The sequence below is a fragment of the Pogoniulus pusillus genome, chromosome 35 (assembly GCF_015220805.1).
Source record: "Pogoniulus pusillus isolate bPogPus1 chromosome 35, bPogPus1.pri, whole genome shotgun sequence".
NCBI classification, from domain to species: domain Eukaryota; kingdom Metazoa; phylum Chordata; class Aves; order Piciformes; family Lybiidae; genus Pogoniulus; species Pogoniulus pusillus.
The window spans coordinates 8236662-8264121 of NC_087298.1; the positions used below are offsets into that span (position 1 = coordinate 8236662).

General features: G+C 44.1%; 2 protein-coding genes across 8 annotated transcripts in view; one reads left to right on the forward strand and one right to left on the reverse strand.

Annotated features, from left to right (window-relative positions):
• SCAI (suppressor of cancer cell invasion) overlaps positions 1–25001 on the reverse strand; it is a 46974-nt gene extending 21973 nt beyond the window's left edge. For 3 of the 7 annotated variants that reach the window (XM_064171112.1, XM_064171111.1, XM_064171110.1), the window contains exons 1-7: positions 24481–25001; positions 24278–24322; positions 10351–10482; positions 2947–3042; positions 2232–2318; positions 1578–1676; positions 243–339 (exon numbers count right to left, since the gene is read on the reverse strand). In XM_064171112.1, coding sequence (XP_064027182.1) covers positions 243–339; positions 1578–1676; positions 2232–2318; positions 2947–3042; positions 10351–10482; positions 24278–24322; positions 24481–24533 — 609 coding nt within the window. In that variant the 5' untranslated portion in view covers positions 24534–25001. Of the gene's footprint in view, positions 1–242; positions 340–1577; positions 1677–2231; positions 2319–2946; positions 3043–10350; positions 10483–15553; positions 15616–24277; positions 24323–24480 lie in introns of all 7 variants that reach the window. The other 4 variants (XM_064171114.1, XM_064171115.1, XM_064171116.1 and 1 more) reach the window with 4 other exon arrangements.
• Positions 25002–25199: 198 nt separating this feature from the next.
• On the forward strand, positions 25200–27009 carry RPL35 (ribosomal protein L35). The gene is made up of 4 exons (XM_064171122.1): positions 25200–25282; positions 25546–25682; positions 26083–26164; positions 26789–27009. Exons 1-4 carry the CDS (start codon positions 25280–25282, stop codon positions 26936–26938), a joined length of 372 nt encoding a protein of 123 aa, XP_064027192.1. The 5' UTR covers positions 25200–25279; the 3' UTR covers positions 26939–27009.
• The last annotated feature ends 451 nt before the right edge of the window (positions 27010–27460 follow it).

Sequence of the window (27460 nt, forward strand, 5' to 3'; positions counted from 1 at the left end):
AGTTTTTCCCTAGCCCCATGATCACATATTGTATCTTCTGCAGCTCTAGCCATGTTATTCCTGTGGCATCCAGCAGCACAATCAATTAAATGAGAAAAAAAAGAGCTATGCTGCAGCAGCTCACATCACAGATCAAATGAGTGACATTTCAACTAAAATAGACTCTATTTTGGATTCCTTAGAAAAAAAAGGCCCAAATAACCAGCAACCTCCCACCCCTTAGCACATTTATTTGAACATACCTTTACAAGGTCCTTTACAACATCCATTTTGTTGAGCAAGAGACAAACCACTATAAACCTTGCATAGTAACGCAGCTTCTTAACCACTAATTCAGGCCTAAACACAACAGAAACACCACAGCCAAGTTAGAGATTAAAACAGAACACAGGCAGGCAAGAGGGGTAAGAGAGAGGATGAGTTTAAGACCAGAACAAGGCTGAGCACTCCACAGATTGCGAGTTCTACCTGAATTAATGTGGAGATCAGCAGTGACCTAGCTGCTGATTTATTTAAAATGGATTACAGGGACATCAAATATACATAACAAAAGTCACAGCTTCCCCCTTCCCCAAAGTAAGATAAAATTGCTGGCTCTTCAAACCTTGAGAGAGCTCATGGGCACTATCTGACCCCACTGCATCACCTGATCATCAGGATCATTCTTTTCTAAAACCTTCTGACACCATCTAGAAACATGCTTGGTCAATCCTAGCTTGTCTGAAACAGCTCAAGCACTCACACTGAAACTGAGACATTTTCAAGAGAGAAAATAACAGGATCGACAGATATCAGATCAGGGAAGCTTTCATCTTTTTGTGGCACACAGATGCATTCAGACATCAGCAAGACTAGAGACATGCAATTAATTTAAGTCCAGAAGATCCTTGAATGTTTGGCAAGAGACTCCCTAATTAATCTTCTGCATTTATCTTGATAATGGTCGCAGAGAATTCCTTCTTTAATTTTACTCTAATGAGGAAACCCAGATTTACTGGCTAGAATGCGAGATCAGAAGCCAGAACTGAGTTCTCCACCTATCCTTATTTATAACTGTCTCTGTTCTTGGCAGGCAACACATTTTCTGTACTGCCACAGCACAGTCCTACTTTGAGTGTACCTTGCTCAGTATAGCATCTTGAAAGGAAGACATTATGCCTCCTGAAGCTCTTGGACTTTGTCCCAGTCAGTTACAGAGGGCTGCTGTACTGCAGCACAACTGACGTTCTCCTGAAAAGCCTGGTTAGAGCCAAACTGGTTCCTCCACTTCAGCCCAACTAGCCTGTCTTCCAGCCACAGTATACAAAGTGCTAGCACTGATAATGCACAGGACTCAAAATGATAAATCTTTGTAGCAAATAGCTTTCCATCCAGGACCAAATAATAGACTATTCCTTCAGTCACACAGCAAAGCTCTTACTTGTACTGATGTTTCCAAATCATGGCAGAAGGATTGAAAGAAACTTCCTTCAACAACACTGATTTTATCCCAGTTAGGCTCCTACAGTTTACAGTTATTTGCTGCTTTTGTACATTGTTCTAACACAGAGAAAATAGAAGCATTTCTTCAGACATACCTGTCTTCTTTGTTGACTTGGGAGTAGTATGACCTCTGCCTAATGGCTGAATAGAAGGAGAAAGCCTCATTGAGATAGCTGGTTTCTGAAGTGCGCAAGCTGCAGAGGAAGAATCAGATTAGCTCACTGCTTCAGATGGAAATCCATGCCAAACCCTCCCTTCCTGCCCCCTCAACCATCTTGTGCATGGCAAAGCTCCCTCCTCAAGTAATATCATATGAAAACCAGACTCTCATTCTTTGTGCCTGCTGGGAAAACAGATTTCATAGTTTGGATTCCATTTTGGATAACAATCAAATCTGCCCATCTTGTATCCATATGTACAGGTGACAGGTTAATTGAAAAGTTTAAAGGAACATTAAGCTGCTAAACTTGTATATCACACTTTTGACAAGAGTCAAATGCAGGATGCACAGAAAACTTAGGGACCTTTCTGAGGTAAGAAGTCCTTAGGCAGTATCAGTGCGACTGGCATGTGGTATTTGGCTCATGGGCGCCTTCCTCTGCAGCATCCCCATATAGTCCCCAAGGCATTCTCATTCAGAAAGAGACCTCATGCCTCAACTGATAACACTGATAAATGTCCAGATATTTGGCATGGAGCTGCCACTAACACTGCATTCCCCTCCTGAATCCCTTTCTGTGCTTACTTACTAATAATGGTAATAGAGCTGCCCAATCTTTGAAGCAATTTCCCCAATTTGCCACCGCTTCAACCCATACCGATTGTCCAACACTTGTCTATTTTGCAAGAGAGAAAAGAAAGATTAAAAGGCATTCCAGAATTTATCAGACCATCACCCCAGAGAAGACAAAGAGCTATTATAGGGCCAAATTGAGCTTTCATTACTAGTGTGGCACCACCAGTAACAGTCCCTCGCAGAGCTGACAGCACTGCGTACACACACCAAAGCAGGGACCACTTCTCTTGCATACACTTGCGAGAGCCAGACACAGGTTTGTTGCACAAAATACACACAACAAAAGGTCACAGCTTCCCAGGAGAACACTTAAGAGACTAGGCAGCCAATGCAAGGTGTGAAAGATCAGAGCCCACACTGCAGCAAGACACTTCACACCATTCCAGATGGGTTCTGCACTGCAGAAACCATCATCCCAGCTTCTCCTCAGCATTACGTGAGAGCAAAGCACACTCAAGCAGGGCAAAAGGTTTTGTTAATATAGTCACACTGAAAACTCTGCAAAATATTAACTCATTAGGCTGTGAGCACTGCAGGAAGTGACTCTTTCCCCTGCCCCTTCATGCTTCAATAACACAGTGAAATCTTAACTTTGAGGCTCCAGGAATATCAGAGACTAAAGCTGCACTTAAAATCCACAGAAATGTCTGCCTATGACATCCACTTACCGATGTTGCTGTTGAAACTTCCAGAGTTTGGTGTAAACATCAAAGGTTCGCCCAAAATAAGACTGCCACTGCTTTTGCCCATACTGAGGTAAATCCCTGCAACAGACAAGTGACAAGCACAGAGTTAGGGAGAAGAATCCAGTCAGCCCAGTGTGACAGCAGCATATTTGTCAATGTCAGAATAACTTTGTTCAGAACTGACTTGAGACTTTAGAACTCTGCCTGCACTCGGAACTACAAGAACCATGATTCCCACAGATTCTGAAAGCCTATTGTTACTAGAATCTTCAAGGAAATCTTCTTTAGCTTGTAGGAAGTGCATATAGGAAGATCTGACTGTAATATCCCACAAAGATCTGACCATAGTATCCCAGAAAATACTTTTCCATAAAAGAGTCCAAAAGACATGTCCTGTGCAACAGCTTCCATCACTTACAAATCCAAGCATTCACTTCTAAGCTGGCTATGAAACACAGTATATTTACAGTGATGTTTATAATGAATATCTAACACCCTCCACACATGACCCTGTTCTCTCCAGGTCTGTCTGGGATTCTGGAATGGCTAATCCAACACACAGAACAGCAGCAGATGGAAGCAGTGTTCTCCATGAGCAAGCTAGCATGAGTCAAGTGATCAGATACATGCAAAGCCATTGGTACTTATGGACAAATACAGACTAAAGGGCAAAAGGGAATCTGTGCTCTCTGATCCCTATAAAAACATCTTTATCAAGGCTCCTCAATATTAACAGATTCTCAATAGCATCAGAATAGACCTACAAATAATCACTCACAATACCAAATGACCATGTTCCTATATGCAGTTTTCAACAGGTGATTGAAAACATCTTACTATTTTGTTTAAAATTAAGTAATTGTATGGTTATAGTCACAGAAAGCTGAACTGGACTCCTAAAATATCATAGCAAGCAAGCACAAAACAAAACAAACTCTACCCAAGAGCAAGCAGAATAATCTAATGGAAATTAGCTCATTTAGACTGATGATATTTCTTGCTATTCCTTAAGGAAGTAATCTTTTTTAAATGGATGAGGCTGTTCACTGTGTTTCAGAAACAGATCCTATAACATCATATGTAAATCAGCTGTGCAAGTGCCACCAGGTCAAGCAAACCTACGGATGCTCACAGCTATCATTCAGGTTACATCACCACCACATTTGTTACCTTCTAACTCAGTGGTATGTCAGAACCCGAGACATGATTTTTCCTCGCCAGTCTCCAGTGTTCCAAGGCAAGTTAGTCAAACCAGCTCAGTTCTGCTTTCATACCTCCACTCGATTTGCACACTGCGATATATTCACTTCCACCCCAACAACTATGATGTAGTCCTAAGTATTTGGGGTTTTAAGTTTTATGTTCTCAGTCCTAACAGAAGGTCATCACCTGGGAGTTACTTGAGGCTTGGATCAAATGCAGCAGAGAACACCAAAACCCTTCAATCTCACTGAGCACATGATGCCTACAAGCCTGTACTGAAGCTGACTGAAAGGAGGCAACTCTGTGAGTGGAACAGCTTTTTCAAGGCAGCAAAACCTTTCATTTGGATCAAGAATAATTTCTTTAGGGAATGCTCCCTCAAATCATTGTGCTGGATACCATGGTCTTCATCAGACAAGTACACAGCAGGTACCACATAACACCTCGGACAAGTACATCATAGCAGCATAATCCACTTCCAAGCCTGGAAGGTCGAGACTAAAGGAAACACCACCTTTTGGAAACCATGGCATGTCCTCTAGAGGAGTAAGACAAGCAAAGCAACACACTAGGATTTCCAGAGCAGCATACTGGCACGTTTCTGCTGACTGTAATTGCTTTAACAGCACCCTAGGTAGAAAAGGAAATTAATATTCCTTTGCTCAACAACCAACTGTATTTCCCACACAGCTTGAAGGGGCCTAGCTTAGCTACTATATGCAAAATGCTATCAGCTATGACTCTTACCAGCCTGGAAAACCATTCCAGTACTTAATGCTACTATGAAAATGCCAAGAAACATGGCTGAGAGGTCAAAACAAAACAAAAAAAACAACTTCTTGAATTTGCAATTGCCTGCTCAACGTCTTGGAACACACTTTCAATGTAGTGAGAGGTAAAAAAGAGTAAAAGCATGCACTTTAGGGCACTTCAGCTAAACAAAAGAAGTTAAGACACTGTCCAAACACATGCTGAAGATAGACTGCAGGCTCTGAAATAGCAAAAGGCAGTGGTAAATTTAATAAGCGCATCCACAAGTTTCAATGTTAAAAAGAATACTAATTTAAAAGCAAATACAAGTTAAAAACAGTAGTAAAATTGATCATTAAGAAAAAATTTTAAAATCTAAGTTCAATGGAGGTGTTCAAGAAAAGACTGGACAAGGCACTTGGTGCCATGATCTGGTTGATTGGATAGGGCTGGGTTATAGGTTGGACTGAATGATCTTGGAGGTCTCTTTCAAACTCGTTGATTCTATGATTAAAGAATGACTTCACTAGCAAGTTGGTTCAAAGAACCCTACCAGTACTAAATTAGGCTTTCTAGGTTAAACTGCTTAGGTCAAAGGTCTATAAGGGAAGAAGAAAACATACCCTTCTGTCAAACACTGAGCAGTAAGGACATGCACAAGTGTCTGCCACTCTCAAAACAAAGCTTTTCTTTATGTCTAGGTGGGACTTCCTGTGTTCCTGTTTGAGTCCACTGCCCCTTCATCCATAGCCAGGAACCACTGAAAAGAGTGGCCTCCTCTTCTTACCCTTCAGATACTGATAAGCATTGATTCCCTTTCAATCTTCCCTTTTCCAGGCTAAACAGCCCAGGTCTCTCAGCCTTACATCATCACAGAGATGCTCCAATCCCCTCAGCATCTCTGTAAACTCTGCTGGACTCTCCCCAGTCTCTATTGAACGTGGAAGCTCTGAACTGGGCAAAACCCTCCAGATGTGGCCTCGCTAGGGCAGAGTAGGTGGGGAGGAGAACTTGTCTCAATCTGTTGGTACAACTCTTTTTAACGCACCCCAGGATACCATTGGCCTTCTTGGCCACAAGAGCACACTGGTGGCTCAGGAAGCCAGTATGCTCACTACACTTCACCTGGTACCCTCCTGTGCTCCTTCAGTCAGCCCCTGGTATCTGCAGCTTCCTCTGTATGAGTCCAAGCATTGTTATAAAGCGCCGTTCGACTCCCTGCACAGCACTGGTTCTGAACACATGAAAGCTGGTGGTGTTTGAGGAGCCTGTGCTAGAGCAGTGTACACGTGTTTGGCCGCTGATGTCCTCGGCCGCTGCTGGGTGTCCACATGCATCTCTCCCCAGCAGCATGCTCGCCTAATTGCAGCTGGCATAGTTGCACAATACCACGCGATTCCTCGGCTCCCCGGGGAACAGGAAAGATCTCCATGGAAACAGACAGTAGCACTTGTTCTTTTGATGGTATTCTGACATGGCTGTAATAAAACTTCATTTATGACAATACATTACCCTGCTTTCACCACACATTTCTGCAGACTAGAGCTGCCACTGCTGCCATCCATTTACTGGTTTGTGTTCTGAACATCATGTGTGTCGCTCCTGTGCATCACAACAGTTTGCTGTGAGAAAGTGGGTGCATAAGCACAAGAGGATATTTAGTGCAGTTATTTTAATCAGTCCAGAGGATCTGCATTATTTGGCAAGAAATAGCCCAAAAGAATACCAGAGACTTGGTTGCCTGTGGAGAGGATGATTAATGCAGCTCCTCTACTGAAGGGTACAGGGAATACATGATCCAGAAGCAATTACACACCCAACTTGAGAGCAAAAGACCTACGTTATAGCAAGACATTTTCCTGCTTCCAGATCTGCAGGATATTAGAGCACCCTGGAAAGAAAAAGGCAGCAGCCTCCATTTCCTCTGGGGTTTGCCTGACTGAGGACATAGGGTACAAAGGAGACAGTGCCAGGGGTACTCCCTCACGCTCTTACTGACAGTCATCAGCTTTACAAAACACAGGCAGGGGCAGAAAGAAAGAATCCAGGTGCAGAGGAGGTAATGGAGATGGTCTGATTTAGGACAGTTCTATGGAGACAAAGAAGACAGTGACACACTTCATTACAGCAGCCTCACACAACAAGTGAAAAATGTTTTCTAATTTATTGGTTCTTAAAACATTCCAAACTGGACAAGAAATCACAAAGTCAGATGTTCTGAAAGGATGAATTTTTTTACACTAAGCACAGAAGACTGATTCCCTTCCCACAACAGAGTGTGTGGTGGATAAATTCCATAGATAGTCCAGAATTTTATCCAATTCTTGCTGTATAGTCTCAGCAAAGACCAGCCCTACTCATGTGCTCATAATTAATGTTCTGTCGGTAGTTCTCAGCCACTCTGTTGGCAGAAGCCAGCTAATACTGGCTGAAAACCAGGTAAAGGTGCTGAGGTTTGCTTGGCTAGCACCACATGGAAGTTGTCACACACGGACAACTTCCAGAGATGTCAAGATACTGAGTCCTTAAGACACAGCAGTACACTTGAAAAAGACAGGTTACAGTATCTGCAAGTTTAAAATTCAGAGCTTTAAATATATTCAGAGCTTTGACAGGTGATAAAAAAAGACAATTTTCTTTTATGTTCATATGCTTATAGTAATTACAGGCTCCTATTACCCAGAACTAAGCAGCAGTAGGATAATGATGTTGTGGTGTAGCTTCTCCATCACCTCTAATAACCCACAAAGGCAGTAAGCACACCAGTAGCACTCACAGTAACTTGCCTCACTGATGCAACTGGTGCAAGCCAGCTCCCTCCCAGTGCCACACAGGATCCTAGCACGGTCTTATTAACAACACAGAACAAAACTAAGAGGTTCAAATTGATTCTTACTGAAGTCTACAAGACCCCTGGAGACATTGTAGGTGAGGCTCAATATGGCTCTGGGCAACCTGATCTAGTTGAGGATGCCTCTGCTTACTGCAGAGGGGGTTGGACTAGGTGACCTCTGGAAGTCCCTTGCAATGCAGCCCATTCTATGATTCTATACATGGTTAAACACTCTCATCTCTTTCCATGACAAGACAGAAGTGGTGACTCTTGTAAACAACAAAAGGAACAAAAGAAGCAAAAATACCATATCATCTGGGAAAGTACACCTGAAAAGCCTTTTCATTTCTTAACATCTCAAGCTTCTCTGTGATATTGAACATATTTAAGCACTTTTTAACATTACAGTAGTAACTGGTCACAGTACACCAAAAAAATGCTTCCTAACATGATCTTTTCAGTTTTGTTTTTTTTCAGAAAAAAGTAGAAAAAGACAAGTGGGAGTGGGGAAAAGAGAAGAGAGCAATTGGAACATAATTCATTAAGAGTTGTTTGTAATGTATAGTTCAAGGTGTTCAATAAGGGAGTACAGAGACTAGAAAGACAATCTCCCCTCTGAGGTATTCTAGCAGACATGGCCACAAAAGCATGGTATCACTGGTAGCACAAGTGTGAAGTATACTTTGGAGCAGCAACCTTGGCAGATCATCCTATGTTTTCCTCAAATGCTGTATTTGGCATCTGTATTGGGAAGAGAGGAAGGAAATGCTACTGAAACAAAGACGTGGCAGGCTGAGCTCTTGCATTTTTGGCAGCAGCAACAGCTAAGCAGCTGCCAACACAGCTATAGGCTCAGATCCCTGTAGCTGAAGTGCCCAGAGGAGGTTTCAGGAAGGAAATCATTGCTCTCCTCTCCCTCCCCCATCATTTCTTTTTCATGAAATGTGGTAGGGACAAAAGAATGGCATAAAACACAGCAGTAGAGGCCATCATCATCTTCAAATCAGAAGGCAACAAGCACACATCAAATGCATTTATTATGCAACAGGGAAGAGTAGGCAACTGGACAATGAACATCTGCCAAGTTATTTCCAGGTGGACTATCCAGAGGAGAACAAGCACTAACAGAGGAGATACCAGAACACTATAATGCTGCTTTATCCAGCCATACTGTCTATAGGAATCACAGGTCCTCAAGGTGAAACGATGGTCAAGTTCAGCTCGAGAAGCAGCTTCACTGTGTCGCGTTACTGTAAGGACAGCAGCAGGCTCCTGCCCTGCTATGTTCTCACGTTCACACAGCAGAGCTGGCTGCTGATGCCCACCTCTATTTCTATTGCTCAGATTTCATCCAATGGTATTCCTCATTTTCTTTTAATCCAGTTGAATAAGAAGGTTTACTGTCTGGCCAAGTACCACCGATATACAAGGAAATTACAGCTCTCATCAAGTACTAACTCCCTCTGTGCCCAGAGGAAAAGACAGAATGGCAGAAAGTACTCTGCCATCTCTGTCATCTGAACTTGAGCAGCACACATCCAGATGTGAACTGTGCTAATTTGTACTCCTCAGTAACTCAGGCCAATATGTCAAGCAAGCCACATCAGCAATGGCATGTATGGTCCTGGAAATCCTGGCCTCAAGTGACACTCCTTTGCATTAGACTCTCATGGTGCACTGAAGGCAATCACCAAGAAATCTTTGTCTCTATTGCCCTTTTACCCTTCAGATATTGAAGTACAAACTGTTTGTTTCGGCTTTAGTAACCAACTTCTGAAGCACACAAAAGGATTATCAATAGTGAGGGGCAGGGGTGGAGAAAATAAAAACCATCTTTGCTAACCATCTGTGTTTGAGTAACAGCAAACTATATGGCCCCAAACATACAGCATTACTCAGAGACCAGTAATAGGCTGAACTGCCAAAAAGATATCAGCTAAAAATCATGGTGCTTAAAAGGCTCTACAGCAAAGCTCTGAAATAAAACTGCTCTTTAACTCAGCATATATTGCTATAAACAACATGCCTGTATCACTGTCCAAATGTAGATTATTTTCCTTGAACTCCCATTACTCTTACTCTCCTCCTTCCTGGTGCTGACAAAATAGCTAGATTTTCTAGATGCTGTTGCAGATATTTCTGTAGACAAACACAGACTTTACCTTCCTCCACAGTTCAGATTAAGCATTTGTTTCACCAGACACACACAGGCTATGGTTTGGATGTTTCTGTTTATCACTTTCTAAATTTCTTCCCCTCAAATATTTGTTCCCTCTTTTGCCCTGACCTAGGCCAATCCTCACCTATTATTTTGTGGTACAGAGACTGTGGGGTTTTGAACTTGAATGATGTTGATTCTATACAGGGAGGAAGATCCCTTCCAACCGGAGCCATTCTATGCAACTACAACTAGTCCTTAATTGTGTTCTTCACACACAACACTTTAGTACCCATACACAGGTGTACACTGTTCTCTCCAAAACAAACTTTCTGGGTTTGAATTTGAACTGTTCATTGCAGAACTGACACCAGCACCACTCATGCACCAGAGTGTGTGTTCCAACGCTTTACTGAAGGAATACTGTCAAAAGTGCACTAACCTTAAGCCATTGAATAGCTGTTTAGATTTATCCAATAAGTAGCAAAAGTCTGTCACTGTTTTCCTCTCAGCTTGAGGAATATCATCTTCAGCTCCTCCTGATGACATGATTTCTTTTAGGGCAAACTCAGTCCTAAGAAGAAGAAAATAGCCATATTACTCAAAAATTGAGGGCTACTGTGAACTCATCTGGATGAGATGCAAGAAGAGATCCATGGGGATGGTAACAAAGAGCATGCGATTTTCCCACAGGTTCCTCTCTCAAGACTCATTAAAAATAACAACTGAGAATCAAAGCATGGGATAATTACTGCACAGTGCAGTTAACAGAGCAAAATAAAAAAGTGGTGCAAGACTTAAAATAACTCTGAGGACTGTACACACAAGCACAAAACTGCCAACAAAGGACTGCAAGACAAACAATACTTGGGTTCCATACTTGAACAAAGAAATCCTCTCTAAATTTGCTTTTCTGCAGAGGTGTTTATCTTGCAGCTGCACTTAGAGAGACTGGTCTCAGCTCTGCTTAGATTTTATTTTCTTCTGTAACTGCTGAAAACTGTAGCTCACTAGTTCCTATTGCTAAAACATAACAATTTTAGACAGAAAGCTGAAAAATAATCTGCTTCCTCTAATTCCTCAAGACTGTTTAATTCCACGCCTTGTACTGCCCACAATTATACCTGCAGATCTGGTTTTGTTGTTCACGTGAGCAAACTGTCATAGTAATCACCTGAACAAGAAGTTAAGATCCAGTGTAGATAATTCTAATATAGCCTAAGTAAGGGAAAATAAAAGCCTATGAAGTGGCTTTTAAAATCTTACTTCAAACACATATAGAAACAAAATGATCCTTTTGACCATCCAAATGCGAGTTACAGATTTCTCAACAGCAACAACAACAAAGCACACTCCTCTGGAAATGGCTCTCAGATCTTTAGCTCTTCTGTACTCTAAGAATTTTATTGCAAGCTAAACTCACCTCTAAAAGGGCAAACGGGGAACTTTTTCTTTCAGCAATTTCTCTACCAGTTCTGGTACATACTTCTGCTAAGCAACAAGTTTCCACTTGCACAGAAGTTCTTTTTGCATCCTATTTGCACAAATAATTATCTACAAGTCCCAATTCAAGAGAGCAAATGGCAAAGCTATCTCCTTAAGGTCATTGGAAAGTATTCAAAAGCATCTTTCATCAACTGTCACAGAAAACCTTCACAATAACCCAAGAGACTTTGGAAATACTTCCCTGAACAAACACTCCCTGCCTACCAAATGCAGAAAAAATCAGCACTTCCCCTCCCAGCGTCTGGGGATAAGTTAGTGAGCATATCCTGCCAACCAAGCAGTTTCAGAATTTCCCAGTCTAGACAAGATGCAGCACACAGAAGCACAGAATCATGTTCACTGGTCTTTTACACACCCATGTGACAGTGCACTAGAGAACTAATGCAGACATGAGGCACGTCGCACAAATTGCTTGTTGGGAGAGCTCCAGCAGAAGGTAGGAAGTTATCTATGTATTGTCAGGTAAGGGCAATACAGATGTCAGACAGCATAACAGAGTTCAAAACATACCAGTCAGATGCCAGAAGCTGTTGGCATGAGCCTAGCAAGCAGGGCATGAATGTTGTGAAGCACCAGCCTCTAAACATTTACATTCACACAGCGTGAAACAAACATCAAGTACTGAAAGCACCAACGTATGAAACTGCAATGAACAGACAGAGCTACAGAACAGACACTAGAAGTGGCCAGGAGACGATTCAGGAATTTCAGGAGGAGGGACAATACCCCAGGTTCTGTGTTCTCTGCAGCAAGGGTGACCTCAATCCTGCGGCAAGGCCCTTGGATTCTGCAGCACTCCACCGTGGCAGATCAGGCACTCCAGAGTAGCTTCACACACATGGTCAAAAATTGAGGAGCTTGCTTAAATCACAGAGTCTGTTTCATACAGTCTGTGTATCAATAATTTAATAGTAAAGCTGATTTTGTTTTACACTACTCTTAAGCTGTATCATCCAGCTTCACAAATCCCTGGTCACATTGGCCAACTGAATCTGCAGACAAGTAAAAGCAGCCACAGCTCCCACTTTGAGGGAGCCCACTAAACCCACTGCAAAGAGAGCAATTTCTGCAATCAATGAAACACAGCCTAGAAAATTCGCTGCCTGTCTATCTGAAAAGCATCAGGAGGCAGGAAGAATACTTGTTGAAGAGGAAGGACAGAAAATCCTCAGACAACTGAAGTGTATTCTGAAAGCCTGCTCTAAGCCCAGTCAGTTCCTAAATCTTTACCACAATATTAGCTTGTGGAAATTTAGAACTGAGAGAATAAATAATTAAAAAAAAGAGAGAGATAGACTATCAAACTGAAAATAAAGCACTGGAGAGATTCTATGTGTTCAGCCTCCTGACACAGCTGTTGGCATACAGGTTTGAACCTATTCCTGAAGCAGAAAGCAAAAGCAGTCTTTCTGCGTGTGGAAAGAAACTGCCAAAAGCAGGGAAAACAGTGTATCTTTTTATCAGAGACTACTGCTGAAGTCACCTAGGAAACAAATCTCATCTATGCACATTCTGACATTGCAGAGACCTGAAACATTAGTATACCCTGGAGACACTCAGTTCTTCCTTTATTCACAGGTTTAGAAATGAAAAATTTCTTTAATCAAACCACACAGATGTAATTAAGGCAGCCAACAGCCTGAGTTTGGGCTAAAATGTGCTATTACATAGCTGGGGTGAGGAGTATGAAACAGGGACTTGTATGAGGGAGCGTACAAAAGAAGCACACTTACAAGAACAGTCAGGAATTTACTTTCTAAAAGAGGAAATTAAGTTAAGTCTTAATCACTCAAATTTATCTCCAGAGAAGAATCCCTGCTGGCACAAAACCCAGACTGAAATACAGCTAATAGTAGTAAACTGAAAAAAAACCCCTCATTCTAATAGCTGCTGCCATGAAAGCATCCCTACCATTCAGCATTCCATTCTACCTGGTACCAGTCTGGACTGCCATAGGTATTTCATGCCATGTAAAAGGAAGACGTGCATGTTAGAGCTGGGATAAAACACTCAAAGCATATTTCATCAGGATGCTTTGAATGACACATTATGCTTATTCTAAAAAGGACTTGGAATAGAACTCCTTGAGGAACTCTAAAAACTCTCCAAAAAAAATCATCTGTCAACCTCCCACACATGCTTAGCTGTGCTTTGCTGGCTGTCCACCTTTTGGGGCTACTCCCCTCACTCAACCTTAAGCATGTGAACAGTAAGACAAAGGGATAAATTCATCTCATCTTCAACTGAGGCCTTTAAAGAGAGGCAGGTGACTAGAAGACCCTTGATCTAAGACATAAGCATGAATAAAGAAGACTCTAGTTGCTTATAACAAGCTACTCCATAGTATACAGTAAGTGCAGAAGCCTCCATGTGATCTCTTTGGTTTTGGCTTATTTTATCAAACAGCCAAGTTACAGTTAAAAGTAGAATGAAATGAAAGCTTACCTACCCACACAATTATGGAAAGATCTGTTTCTAACGATGTAAAGATGTGCACACAATTAATTACCTGCAGGATACAACAGACACAGCACCTCTGGGATGACAGAATGAGTATGCTGCAAATAATCATCTTCGGACAGTGACAACAGATAAGATCAAGTTTCACTCTCTTTCAGGGTAACTAAAGGCCTGTTCTGGGCTTTGCCACATATTGAACTCCAAAACTATCCAGTGTATTTACACACGCAAATGGTGTAGTGGGAAGTTCTACTGGAAATCCCTAAAGGTTACACCCTAAGAGTTAAGCTTGAGTCCCGCTCAAACGGCCTGGGTTCTTACTCACTACATGTCAAATTTATCTTCATGATGATTGTAAACTAACACCAAACAGGATGCACACTATGAAAACAGTCAGACCAAGTAACATCATGGGCAGAGTCTTTTAGGACAAAAAAAAAAAAAATCAGGAAAAGAAATAAAGGTTTCAATCAATAGAGAAATAAAAGCAGTGAAGAACTAAGCAGAGCAGTAATAACCATGACAATTTCCCTCCATGAGGTGTCTTTGAAAAAGCTGCCAGAAATTAATTTTTCCTACAGATTTCCTAGTCTAGCATTTTGATTACAGACATGAGACAGCTTCTGCTGCAATTTTAAACCCGGGTTTCACTCAGCCACAGCACATGCCTGAATACAAAGGAAAGATGGGAAAGGAAGACAGAAAGCAGAAGAGACACAGGAGCTGTTAAATGCTAGGTGAAGCTGGCTTTTCCAGCTGACACAGAAGGAAAATAAAATTAGTTCTCTCATGCACTGGTTTTGGCTTGTCATGCTCCAGAGGGGGTGGTATTTGGAGCTGTACAAAGGAAGAGCTACTATCACGAGCAGCTCAGGAGAGGAGGAGGTCTTCCCTAAGCTGAAGACTCTGTTGTAACGCAGCAGTGTTACAGACAGAAGAATTATTATTAGAAACAGCAAAGGGAGGAATACAGCTACTGACATTGCCCCTTCCTCACAGAGTGACTGCTGAGCTCCAAATGAGAAATATAAACAAAATGCAACCAGCAGTACACCCACAATGTGGACCTCTCCTTCTCTTTGCTACTAAAGGTAATCCCACAGATCCGTGTTCCTCTTCTGCAAATAAACAGTTCGGCTCAAATATCCCTACTTGATGCTTTTGTTCTTGGATTTGATGTTTTTGTTTGGTTCCATGCAAAATAAACTGTTGGGCTGACTGCATGACAATGTCTTCTTTTTTCTTAAGTAGCACATGTTAAAAAAATGATCTTGGGAGTCTGCAAAATGAGACACTGGAACATTGCTTTAAAAGACAACTAAAATAAGTCAGAAAATGGTGACTTCTAGCAGAACTTTTTATTCTCTCAAAGATTCTGCCAACTCAGGCCATACAAGGCAGAAAAATTGTGCTAGCCAAGCGCTGCAGTTCACATGACAGGTTCTTTCCAACACACACACTCAGAACCCACAATTCCAGGTTTGCTCAGTACAATACATGACTATATTTTACAAATTCATCCCGTTGCAGCACCCAAATTAACAGAGCTTGCAGGCATCCCAGAGGATGGTGAGACTATGCAAAGCAGCTGGAGCTGAATGGCAGCAGGAGGAGGATATGGGAAGCGGATGGCAGTTTCATGATGCTAGCCAGTACTTTCAAAGTTATGTGTCACTTACATCACACACGTTTCCACTTCCCTGCGGTTTGCCAACTTTTGGCTAAGGGTTTACAGGCTCAGCTGGAAGGGAAAAAAAAAAGTGCTGAAGTCAACTGTATGCTCTCCATACTGGCCCTGTACTGGGACCCAGGCCTGCACAGCAAGGCGCACTGTGAGTAGTGATAGATGACTCTGGTTAAGAGAAATGCAGCTGAAAATGAAAGTCAAGTACAGATACGTTAACTGTATTACACGTGCACCTCCTCAGCCAGGATCATTCTAACCTGCTATTCAGCATGTGAAGAAGGTGAGTCATAACTCACCTGGTACTTGTGAGCAAATATAACCTCACTCCACAGAGAAAATCCCCTGATAGTGTCAGTGTATGGCACACTGTACAGGCAGCAGTTAGGCGGGTGTGAACTCTGCTGAGCAAGGACGGGGAGAGTCAGGGGCAGCGTCCTCAAGCTGCACAGCAGAGTTGGCTGGACATGGCACCTTGACCTCCTGACAGAGCACTTGTACAAGTAAGTCATTGTAAGTCATTGCTTCTGCTCAGCTGTGGAATCAAGAGTGTCTCAGCCTCCTCAGGAGATTTAGAGGATAAAAGCTGTAAGTATCTATTAACGGTGTTTTATCTACTCCACCTAAATGGTCCATTGAAAGAACCTCTTCTCACTAGAACACCAGCATTAGAACTCTCATCTTGCACTAAAGGCAAACAATCTCATTGCAAAGACCTCAGCACACAATTGTTCTGTCTGGTATTTCACCAAAGAATTAAGACTCCATACTACTGAACACAAGTAGCATGGAATACAGATACTTCATACAGATGATATACACCCTGCCTTACTTCAAAACCAAAGTTTAGTCATAAAATTGTAGAGATTTATACTTTATCACTTTCCAAACAAACTGACTGATTTTGTAAATACAAGCACAAGTGCACCTATCAAAAGTAATTCTTCCATAAATTACAACATGTCATTTAACAAGCAACTTCGTGCACCTGACAAATGCAGATGGAGTTTGGATGTTAAACATTCACACTATGCACAGGAACAAATTTACCACAACGCAAAGAACTCATCAATGTGACCCAGAGAAGCTTCTTGGCTAAAATTAGAACTAGATTCTGTATTTTGTTTCGGGCTCCAGCCGTTCTGATTACTGAGCCTTCAGCTCTGTCCCTTAAATAACCCTTACACAACCTTCCGAACAGGACAGCAGATACAAGTCTAACAGTGCAGTCCAGGGTGGTTAATGCTGGGGAGATGGCAGATAGGAGCAAAAGAATTCTGTCTCTTTTGGAAGTGTTCTGGTTTCTTTCACCCATCCACCTGAGAACAGCAAACTGCAAACCAGTGAATTGCATTGGGTTGACTGCACAGCCTTTACGCCAAGAGTCGGAACTTTCTGTGACAGATGTCATACAGAACAGTAAATTGCTCTATCCACTACAAGTCTTACATTCTCTCTCATCTGAAGTCTCACTGTTTGCATAAAATACCATTGCCTTGGGGTTTACAGTTGAGGCTCTCATTGGTATTAAACTTCTAGAGTTGAGCAGGAAGTATGTGCTTAGACAAGAGAACTGATGTAAGTGATGGCTGCATTCTGATTCACAGCTCCATGGATTGTTTTACCATTTTAATCAGGAAGTCACAGCATAGAAATATAAATTGTTTTTCAAATGCTGCCCACTCCTGAAAAATTCAAGTGATAACCAAGTAAACCAAAGCAAACACACATTCTGTCTTTTTGACACAGAATTTTCCCCAAACTAAGACACTATTATAACTGTTTTCCATGGAAACCAGTAGTGGAAAATGCTTCTAAATCTATCAGAATTTTAAAGGTCTCAAATTTTGAGTCAGAGACTAGCTCTCTTTTCACTTTTCATCCTGGTACATCACCCACAGCATCACTGCTCAAAGGGGGAAGAGATATAAAACCAGATGCTCAGTCAGTATCTATTTCTTATCTGCAAATTAATAACAGATAAAACAAAGCTTTTGATCATTCATACGTGAAGTGTAGAACCATCATATATCAAATGTCTATCATGGGACAGTTGATCTTACCTCAATCAAGATGTCTACCTTTGTTCTCTCTCTGCCTCTCCTTTTCCTCTACAGACTGGCACACTTGCCTCTCATGTTTTCTCTCAAAGCTATACTGCACATTTTGGGAAAACCATCTGTGCATTTCCATGTAATCTGCTCAGAGTGATAGTCCTGACAGAGCCTCAGACAACACGAAATTAATGAGAAGCCAAATTCATTTCTCTTGCCAGATTACCTAATTCTCCATTGAGAGACACTGTGCCAAAGTTCCCAAGATACCACTCAGTTCTACTCAAGAAACACTGAAATAAATAAGCAACAACTCCCATACACATAGGTGCACACACACCGTAAGCTTCACAGGCTGCTGGAGTCAGTCCTCTACAAGCAGACATACCTCAGACCATTCCTTTATAAAATATATGAGGGAGGGCAGGGAAATGATTTCTTTACTATTCCAAGGTTTATACCAAAAGTGGCAACCGAAGAAAGACGTTTCTCATCCCCAACCACTGCTCACATTAGGGCATGTCTGCACTGCAGTGGCTGCAGCTATTCCAGCTCCTTTCATTTGGACACTCAGGAGGCATCTGCAAGCAGGCTGAGCCCACAGCTGGGCTCCTGGCAGGGTTTGTGGTTCAGAAGGACAGCAACACCCAAGTCTAGCCTAAAGAACAACTAGAGTGTGTCTGTACCAGCTATGCTCACTGCAGTATAAACATGCACACAGAATACACAATGAAAAGGACTTGGGCAGAGCCCAAGATTTGAAGCATTTTTTGTTTGAACACAATAAAAAGCAGCTTAAAATGTAACTTAAGAAAGAGACACAACTAGCTGTTCTATTTAGCTGATAATGCTGGTCAAATTGCATTCTCTCTGTCTGGATGCTTGTTACAAAACGGCACTGAGGAGAAATGAACTAGGAAGGTGAAAAACTTCTGTTTTGTAAGTAAATTACAATCTGGCTGACTGAAAATCACCTACAAATGCTACCAGTTCTACTCCTGCTGGAAAAGAAAATAGTAGTGCAGTCTCTGGAGATCAAGCAAGAGGAAGAACATGGTTAAAAAAAGAAATAAAATCCAAACATACAAACTCATCTGAGCCTGTGAGCCCACACGTTTGGGCACGAATGATGATCCTCTTTTGCATGGAGACAAAGCCTGGTCCCACATCACCCTGGATGTGGCTCTGCTTATCCTTCCCTGCCTATCCTAATAACTCTGGCAGTTGCATCCAGCAAAAGGATTCGCTTTGACTGCCCTGGGGCTCCACAGTGGCCAGCCAGATGCCTCCTACAAAATACAACAATTGTCTTCTCTCTGTCCTTCCCTTGAATAGATGCACTAACATGTCAAAACCAGGACAACTAAACCCTCCCCCAACTTTCTCGGATTTTTGTGAAAATTACTTGCTAGGTAACATTCAGAACCTTTCTCCCTACAGCAACACTGGTTACATCAGACAAGAGATTTAACAGCTCTTTGGAGAAGGAAAAAAGAGGAAGCCTGACTATGCAACACACAAATCCCCAGATGCACATTGCTATAGGGAACAGAGACCAGAAACAGCAATATGAGAATTTTATGTCGCTACTGCAAACTGGAAGTTTAATACTTTCACATGAATGTGTAGCTCATTCCTCAGCATATCAGAAATACAGAACATTTGAAAAAAATGATTCACATTAAGCACTCAGTTAACATGAGCTGCCACCTCTGCATTACCTGTGACACCTCTGCAGGGTGAGCCTCAGCTTCCTGCAAGGAAACGGCACCTAAATTTGACTCTATTCAAGTCAAATGAATTTGAATATCCAGCCTTTGGTGTTATTATTTTAGCTTCAACCTTGGTCTATAGAATCAGGCTTTTAATTTCTTTTATATGTCTTTAAAAATCCTCCTATTGCTTTAAGCACACCTGCCTGTACCCAGACCTGCAGCTCTGGCACTTTTCCTCCCATAACAACGCCAAGCTGCTCACTAACATCGTACCATGGAAACAAGAGCGTTGTCCCATCCTGCCTTCTACGCTGAGCTCATCTATGCCACACCTTACCAGCAGACTCATCCAAATCCACTACGGGCAGACTCACTTTAAATACAAGAGACATGATATCACCACAGGATGCACGTGGCCTTTTTCAATTACCTTTGTAACACAAAACTTTTGCTTCTCTTCTTTATGTTTCTGCCACCGGCAATTTGTTCCACCTTTGTCCATTCTTCGCCCTCTGTGCTCCCTCTTTCAGCGCAGTTCATGACCTTTTGTGTATAGGATGAACAAAGGGCAAAGGCTAAAAATGTCATCACAGTTGGGCTCCTGCTCCTCTGCTGACTTAACTCGTTTGCTACTGAAAATAAGCTCAAGCTCAAAGTCAGAGCGAGGCAGTCTCTGGATCATCAGAGCCCAGCGATCCCCAGCCGACAGTTGAGAAGCAATGGGGAAGAGGATGCAAGCGTTTCCTTTTATCCAAATTCAAATTATGAATCTGTAGTGGTGCCTGCATACCACCTACATGGTGCTTAGTAGTCATTTGCATTGTATGAAAGAGCACTAGAAAAAAGAACATCAGGCTAGCCTACTCTTGGCAGGGGTGGGAGGGGAAGAAGAAGGGAGATAGAAAAACACCATCAGCTGTGGAGGGCTGAGCAGTGTGTATTTACATTTCACAAGCTAAACTATTTAGTGGTTTATTTACACACAATGTTCTTGGAGCAGCTAAAATGCCAGTTGTGTTTTATCCTGATTTTATGGCAATGCACATAAGCCACAAAATCATCAGAAGTGTCTGCAAATAAGATATGAACCTTGTACATCTGGAAAAGCACGTAAGCTGTTCTGAGAAGGGAAAAAGATTTTGGAAGCACAGGCACAACACAGGTTGAAATGCATTACTTATGACAAGCCACCAAAATACAACCCAGGGACTCAAAAGCAACAATCAGAGCACAATACAACAGCTCAGGCTGCAGGGACTGTACATACCTCTTCTAGCCAATTCAATCTACAGCAAAGCATACAGAGGCCTCGGGTCTCTTCAGGCTGCCCCTCCATGTTAGAGTGAGGAGGGAATTGCAGTCAGCTCCATTTTATGCACATTTGATGGCAAGATGCCAACACAACTGTTGACTGAGCCAAATCTGGGCCCCCCTGAACTAAGCCATCACCTAAAGCAGGGCGGAAAAGCACATGCCTCTCGCATCTAGAGCGGCCAAGTTCCTGAAAAGCATCCCAGTTACAAGAGGGTTTTTTTTCTTCCCTCAGAAAACGACTGAAGTTTTAACTCTTTGATGTACACTCATTAACTCAAAACTGAATGGTTGCCATACGGTGTAGCCTGATCTTTATGTGACAGAAGATTTCTTCCTAGCAAGTCCAGTTATTTACTAGATGGCCCAAATGGCAGTTCAGGCCAGTGTCCGATCTGGAAGGCAGTTATCATCACACTCTGCATCTTGTCAGCATTCTCAGCCAAGGTGTCAATGGCTGCCTTCCAGCTGGAACCTTGCTCTATCAAAAGAGTACGCAGTGCAAGCTGGGGAAAGCTTTTTGATCCGTTGAGTTCACTTCTGCCCTCCAAAGTGGTGTTTAGTGGTAAGCTGCCAGTGTGCTTGGGAATTGCACAGAGAGCGCAGCCACTCTGGGAATTCGCCCTCCTGAGCAGGAACTGCTGCTCCTAGATGTTCCTCTGCCACACAGTAGAGAAATCCCTCTGCTCACTTCTGCCTTAATTATACTTTTAAAATTCAGCTTCTTGTCTGTGTTCCATTATAATAATAGCAATAATTAAAAATACTTCAAACAATGAGTCCTCTAAACCTGCTGTTCCATCCAGGCTTTTTGGCAGCGTTCACTTCCCTTCTTGACTGACATCCTCAGGGACTCAGACTGATGGTTATTCTATTCTATTCCTGTTGCAGGGCTGTACTGCGTGCTCGCAGCGCATGTAAACTGCTAGGTAATATTTGTGTTGGCAACCAACTTACATACTTTATAGAAGCAGACCTCTATTTGACCCTCCATGAAGCTCCCACACACAGCTTGGTCCACTTCTTTAAACTGTTTCCTTTTGCTGCAACACCTCCCTCTGCCCCCTACTCCATACCTTTCTTTCTACCCTGTGTATAAACTACATATCCAGAACAGAGCTTTTGTGCCTAAAGAGAGCAACTTGGCTACAAAAGCCAAGCCTACAGAACATGCTTATGTAAGAACACAAAAGAAAATTATTAAATATGTACAGGCCCTGGTGTTCCTTCTACAAAGGCAGCTTCAATTGAGTATTAATATGAAAAAGAACTATGAAAGGTTCTGTGAAAAAAGACATCAACACAGATTTCTGTGACATGACTAACAGCTGTATCATGCTTTGGGGGAGTGATGGTGGGGCATTGGGGGTGCTCTGTTTAAAATACAGTTAAATTTTAGCTATTTGGGCCATAACATCACCTCAGAATAGACTTCTGCACCAGAACTCTTCCTTCCTTGCCCAGAGCACACCAGGCAGAATAAAAGATAAACCAAAGAAGTTAATGTATCCAGATGCTGAAACGAATACCCGTTTACGCCAAGGCAGTTTGTCAACAACTCCATTTAAAGCCAGAGCTGAATCAGAATGGGAGTGATGCAAAAAGAGGCAAAATCCGCCTGGCATGTGCCAGAGCGAGCGCAGCTGCAACGCGAGCAGAGGGCTGTGCAGCCGCATCATGTGACGGCAGCGGCACTGGCAGCAGAGCAGAGCTACAGCCCCCAGCCTCCTACCTTCCTAAATCTGTGCCTACAGTGCAACACCATGGACAATACAGTTGAATTTCAGCGCAGAACAGACTCACGTTATAAGCTTCTCAGTGTTGTTATTCTCCATTTTTATTACTTCCTTCCACCACACAGAACAGTAACACAGAAATGAAGAGCCACACCGGCAGGCTGCGTGTTCTTCCCACTGCTAAGCACTTTCCAGCATTTTATAACCTGTGGATCTAGTTTTTCAACTGAGCACGGTGAACACAGAACGCAGTACTGCTCTCAGCATTACTCCTGTATGCAGAGCTTAGCTCAGCTAGGCATGTGTGACAGGATCTTCCACTCTCTGTAGGGTCATGGATCGCCAGTTTAATTTTGATGCTGTAGTGCCTCTGCATTTGAAAATAAAACGATACAATCTCCTCTGTAGCATGGCAAAAATATTTCTTCTGCCCATATAATTTCTAAGAATGGTGGGGTTTATTTTCTGGAGTAAATAAAAATGGCCAGCACATTTATATATGCTATCAATAATATTCTGACAGGCCAGAAGGACTGGATACTTTCTTTCTACCTAAGCGATTCTTTGTTCTTTCATTTAACACAGACTCTGGTCTAGTTCATCAAAACATCTCAAAAGACACTGCCTTATCTGGTTTAAAAGCAGAGCATCTTTTTTCCACCAAACATGACCAGGTTCCATGCCTCTTAATTGCTCCCTCAACCATCTTAGCAAGGCACATTACAACTGTTACGCCACAGGGTTCACCCAAGGTAAAATGCACCCGGCACAGACCGCATCTGCAAACTTGCACAGAAAGATCCACACCAGGATGATCTACAATTTCCAAAGACTGCCACCAACACTGCGGTTCTGCAGCTTGCAGGAATGGCAGGGGAGCATATGCATGCTGGGAGACTCAATGATACTGGCATTTTAGTCATCATATGGTCCAACTGTGCTGCTTTGCATTAGCTTAAACAAGAAGCTGTGGGTTTTGGGATTGCATCTGAACAGCTCTTGCAAAATTTAGCCTTTTTTTATATGAAGGGATCCATTTTGCAGGTTGCAGAGCTAGAATTCCTTATCTGATACATGGCTTAAGCATGGAAGCCTGGAGCCTGGTTAAATCACAGAAGTATAACTGACAAAACCAGGTCCTATTCTGTGGTGGGAGATTAGCCTTAGACTCTGCTGCTTGACCCTGAAGCATCCTACTTGGATCAGCCTTTGGTTATTGACATTTTTATAGCTGGTAATAGGCATGGCATCTGGGGGGATGACACCAGATCACCATCACCCAGTGCATTCCCTAGGGCATTTCACATCACCTATTGTCCAGTGCATTTCTCAGTACAAAACACGAATTTGGTGAAGAGGAAGGTGTTGATGTAAAACTTTAAAATCAGAACAAACCCATAATGATTCTGTCGAACTCACTATTTGGACAATCACTGACAGCTCTTGTAAAATCCAGCAACATTTCATCTGAAAGGATTCATTCACTGATGCAGGAATGAGCTACCTGTCAAAGCCATGCTGAACACCTACAGCCTCTCCAGCTGGGAGAGACAGGGTGGTGAGCGGGAGAATAACATAAAGAATGGAGAAGTTAATGAAGAGGGGCCCGTTTTCATAACGATTGCAGCTTCGCTGCGAATCACGGCCTAAGCAGCAGACGTGTCACATCATATTTCTCTTCTCCAAAGGCAGCGGGGTGCGTGGCTCCCTGCACCCTAGCACAGGGCCTTGGCAGCTTTCCATCATCGTTGCTGTCCCCCAGATCCAGGACAGAGCACAGACCCTCCCGGCGAAGTGCGTCTCGTTGCAGACGGCGCCGGGAACTGCCCGGCGCCGGGGGATGCTCCGCTACAGCCCCAGCCTCCCCCGCCCGCACCTGCCGTGCCGCCAGCTCCCGCCTTACCTGGGCTTCCGCTTGCGGCAGGGCTTCTCCGCTGGGCCTGCAGCTCTGCGGGGGCGAGACAGCAGTGAGGGGCCAGACAGCGGTGAGGGACGCGCCGCCGCCGGGCCTGCCCCGAGGCGCCCGCAGCCGCGGCTCCCGCCCGCCCGCGCCGCCGCCCCGCCCGCGTCCCGCGCCCGCCCTCGCCGCCGCTCCGCCCCCCACACCTGGAGACCGGGCCGGTGCGGGGCAGGCGCTGCCGGGCGGCTCCTCTCACCATCCGCGCTGCCGTCGCCAGCTCCTGGACGAAGCAGCCAGCGCCGCCGCCGCCGCGAAGGCTCCGGCTGCGCGGAGCGCGGCTGCCGCCTCGCGCTAGTCTGGGCCAGCCGCGCACCACCCCCGCCCTCTGGTATTGGGAGAGCGCCCGGGCTCACGGCGAGTCCACCTCCTGATTGGCGGAGCGAGCCGTCCGTCCGGAGCGCCACGCCCTCCCGCGCGGGGCCCGAGAGGCTCGGCGCGGCTGCTTAGATACGGTGGCAGGCGGCGGCGCCACCGTGCGGGGAGGCTTGTCCGCGGCGCTGCGATGGGCCAGCTCTGCTCCTTCCTTCTCTTATTCGGTCTGTCCGTCCCACCTGGCCACCTGCCCCGTTCCACCGCGGTGGCCACTCCCGCACCACCCGCCGTCACGTCCCCACCACTGCTGGGCTAAGACTGCTGCACCAGAACACCGATTCCTCTCTGTAACAGTTCCAGCAGCGGAAACAGAAGCGGAGGCGGCGGAGCGGCACGCAGCGTACCCCAGGGCCGGCGGCGCTAGCCCGCCGCCTCGCTCCCGCCTTGCTCCCGCCTTCCCTGTCAGCTCCCGCGGCCGATACCACTGCACAGCCAGAGTGGGTGCGCAGCGTACACGCTTTTCCCCCCAGCACGCAGCCGCTCATTGGTAGGCTCCGCTCGGCTGCGCCCTCCGCTTCCTGTTCCTGCGCGGCTTCCGTCCTTTCCGCCCGGAGCAGCCCCGGTATTGCTGCCATGGTGAGTGGTTCCCTGCCTGTCTAGTGCAATCCGGCGGCATCCGCGCTGCCACCGGGCCGCCGGCCATCCTGCTACGGAACTGAGGCCGCCGCGCCGCTGCCGCACGCTGCCGTTCTGGCCCCGCCGTCGCCGGGTTGGGAGGGGGGGTGAGGACGGGCGCCGATGTCGGGCCTGAGGGGCAGCGAGCCGAGAAAGGCCACTCTAGGTTAAGCGGGGCAGGGAGGTGCCTGGAGTGGGTCTGATGGTCTGTCTGCTATCTGCAGGCCAAGATCAAGGCGAGAGACCTGCGGGGAAAGAAGAAAGAGGAGCTGCTGAAGCAGCTGGACGATCTGAAGGTGGAGCTGTCGCAGCTTCGCGTGGCTAAGGTGACTGGCGGCGCCGCCTCCAAGCTCTCCAAAATGTAAGTGGGGTCCCGACCAGCCGGCCTGCGCCCAGGTGGCAGCTCGAGGGGGATGCAGGTAGCCGCCGGTACCGTGTGAGGCTTGTCGTCTGGGTTCTGTGGACCAGGGGTCGCTGTGTTTAAGAGGTGCTGTCACACCTGTGTGATTCCTTTGGACTGTAAAACTAGAGAAAAACCGTGACGGAAGAACTGATACTTGCAGGTTTGAAAGTTGGTTTGTCTGCTCGGAGATGTTGAGCTGAGACATGCCGGAAGTTGTTAATGTTTTGCTACAACACGGCAGAGTGGAAGCTACTTGGTGTTAGTCACATTGTCTGTAGATTGAGTTTTAGTTCTGTGGCCTTTGTCTTTCATTGTGTTCTGAGATACACTTTTATACAGGGTTTTTTTTCACCTGCAGACGTGTGGTGCGCAAGTCCATTGCCAGAGTCTTAACTGTTATCAATCAGACTCAGAAGGAGAACTTGAGGAAGTTTTACAAAGTAAGTCCAAACATTTTCTATAGTCATCTTGTTTCTTTTATTACTTTCAAACGCGTAGTTCGTAGGAACTAATTTTGTAGATTGTTACTAAAAGGCTTAAAACCTAAGAAAAAAACCTCTTAAAAAAAGTTTTTTAGTTGTTGTTCTTCTCTAAGTATTATTGTAAGATGCCTTGAATTCTGTGCAGTCGGTGTGAATCTGCCTGTCAGGAAAGTCTTCTGGGCAGTGCCACTTTTCTGGGTTATAGAACACTTTGCAAAAGATGCAGTTTCCAGAAATGCTCTTGAATTTTAATCATGTTGTAGGTGACCCCAGAATTCTTATCTTAAGAAGTTCCTATAGCTTTTAGAATTATTTTCTGGGGCTTTAATTACATAGACTGGGGGGGATGTTGGATAACTGGAACGTGTAAGGTTCATCATTGCTTAAAGCTGAGTCAGAGCTCAGGCAAAAGTTATAATCAGCTCGCTCCTCTTGAACTTCTAGACTGTAATGACAGTCCAAATAAAAAGAAGCTTAAAGCACTTTGCTGCTCACGCTCTTTTAGGCAGCTTGTGTTCTTGTGAGCTCATGCTCCTAATGGCCACCTTGCAGGCTCTCACACTCCTTTATTTTTGCCAACAGGGGAAGAAGTACAAGCCTCTTGATCTGCGGCCGAAGAAGACTCGTGCCATGCGACGCAGGTTAAATAAGCATGAAGAAAACCTGAAGACCAAAAAACAGCAGCGAAAGGAACGTTTGTATCCTCTCCGGAAATATGCCATCAAGGCATAAACTGCAGCGTGCTCAAAGTTCTTAATTATGTTGGCTGAGTATGGCTCATTAAATAGAATTTTTGTTTGGAACCTGTCACTGGTGTTTTTTTGGTAGTGGTGGCATAAAAAAGTCATCAGCTTTGGGAAGAGAAATCAAAGAAGTCACAGAAAGTTTATTTGAAGTTCTATCGCCATCCCTGGAGGTCTTCAGGAAAAGCCTGGATGAGGCACTTAGTGCCGTGGTCTAGTTGACTGGATAGGGCTGGGGGATAGGTTGGACTGGATGATCTTGGAGGTCTCTTCCAACCTGGTTGATTCTATGGTTCTATGATTCTATTGCTAATGAGAACGGTAGCATAACTTTTAAGGTAGTTTTCTCTATGAGGATCGGGTACATGAATAAAGAACTGTGAGGCCAGTTCAGCCTAACACATAAAAAGTATTCATTTACAGATGGATGTAAAATAGGAAGTTCACGCTGATGTTTATAGTGAGCTGGTGTGCATCACTTCAGTAGCATGAAAGTAAATGGTTAATGTTT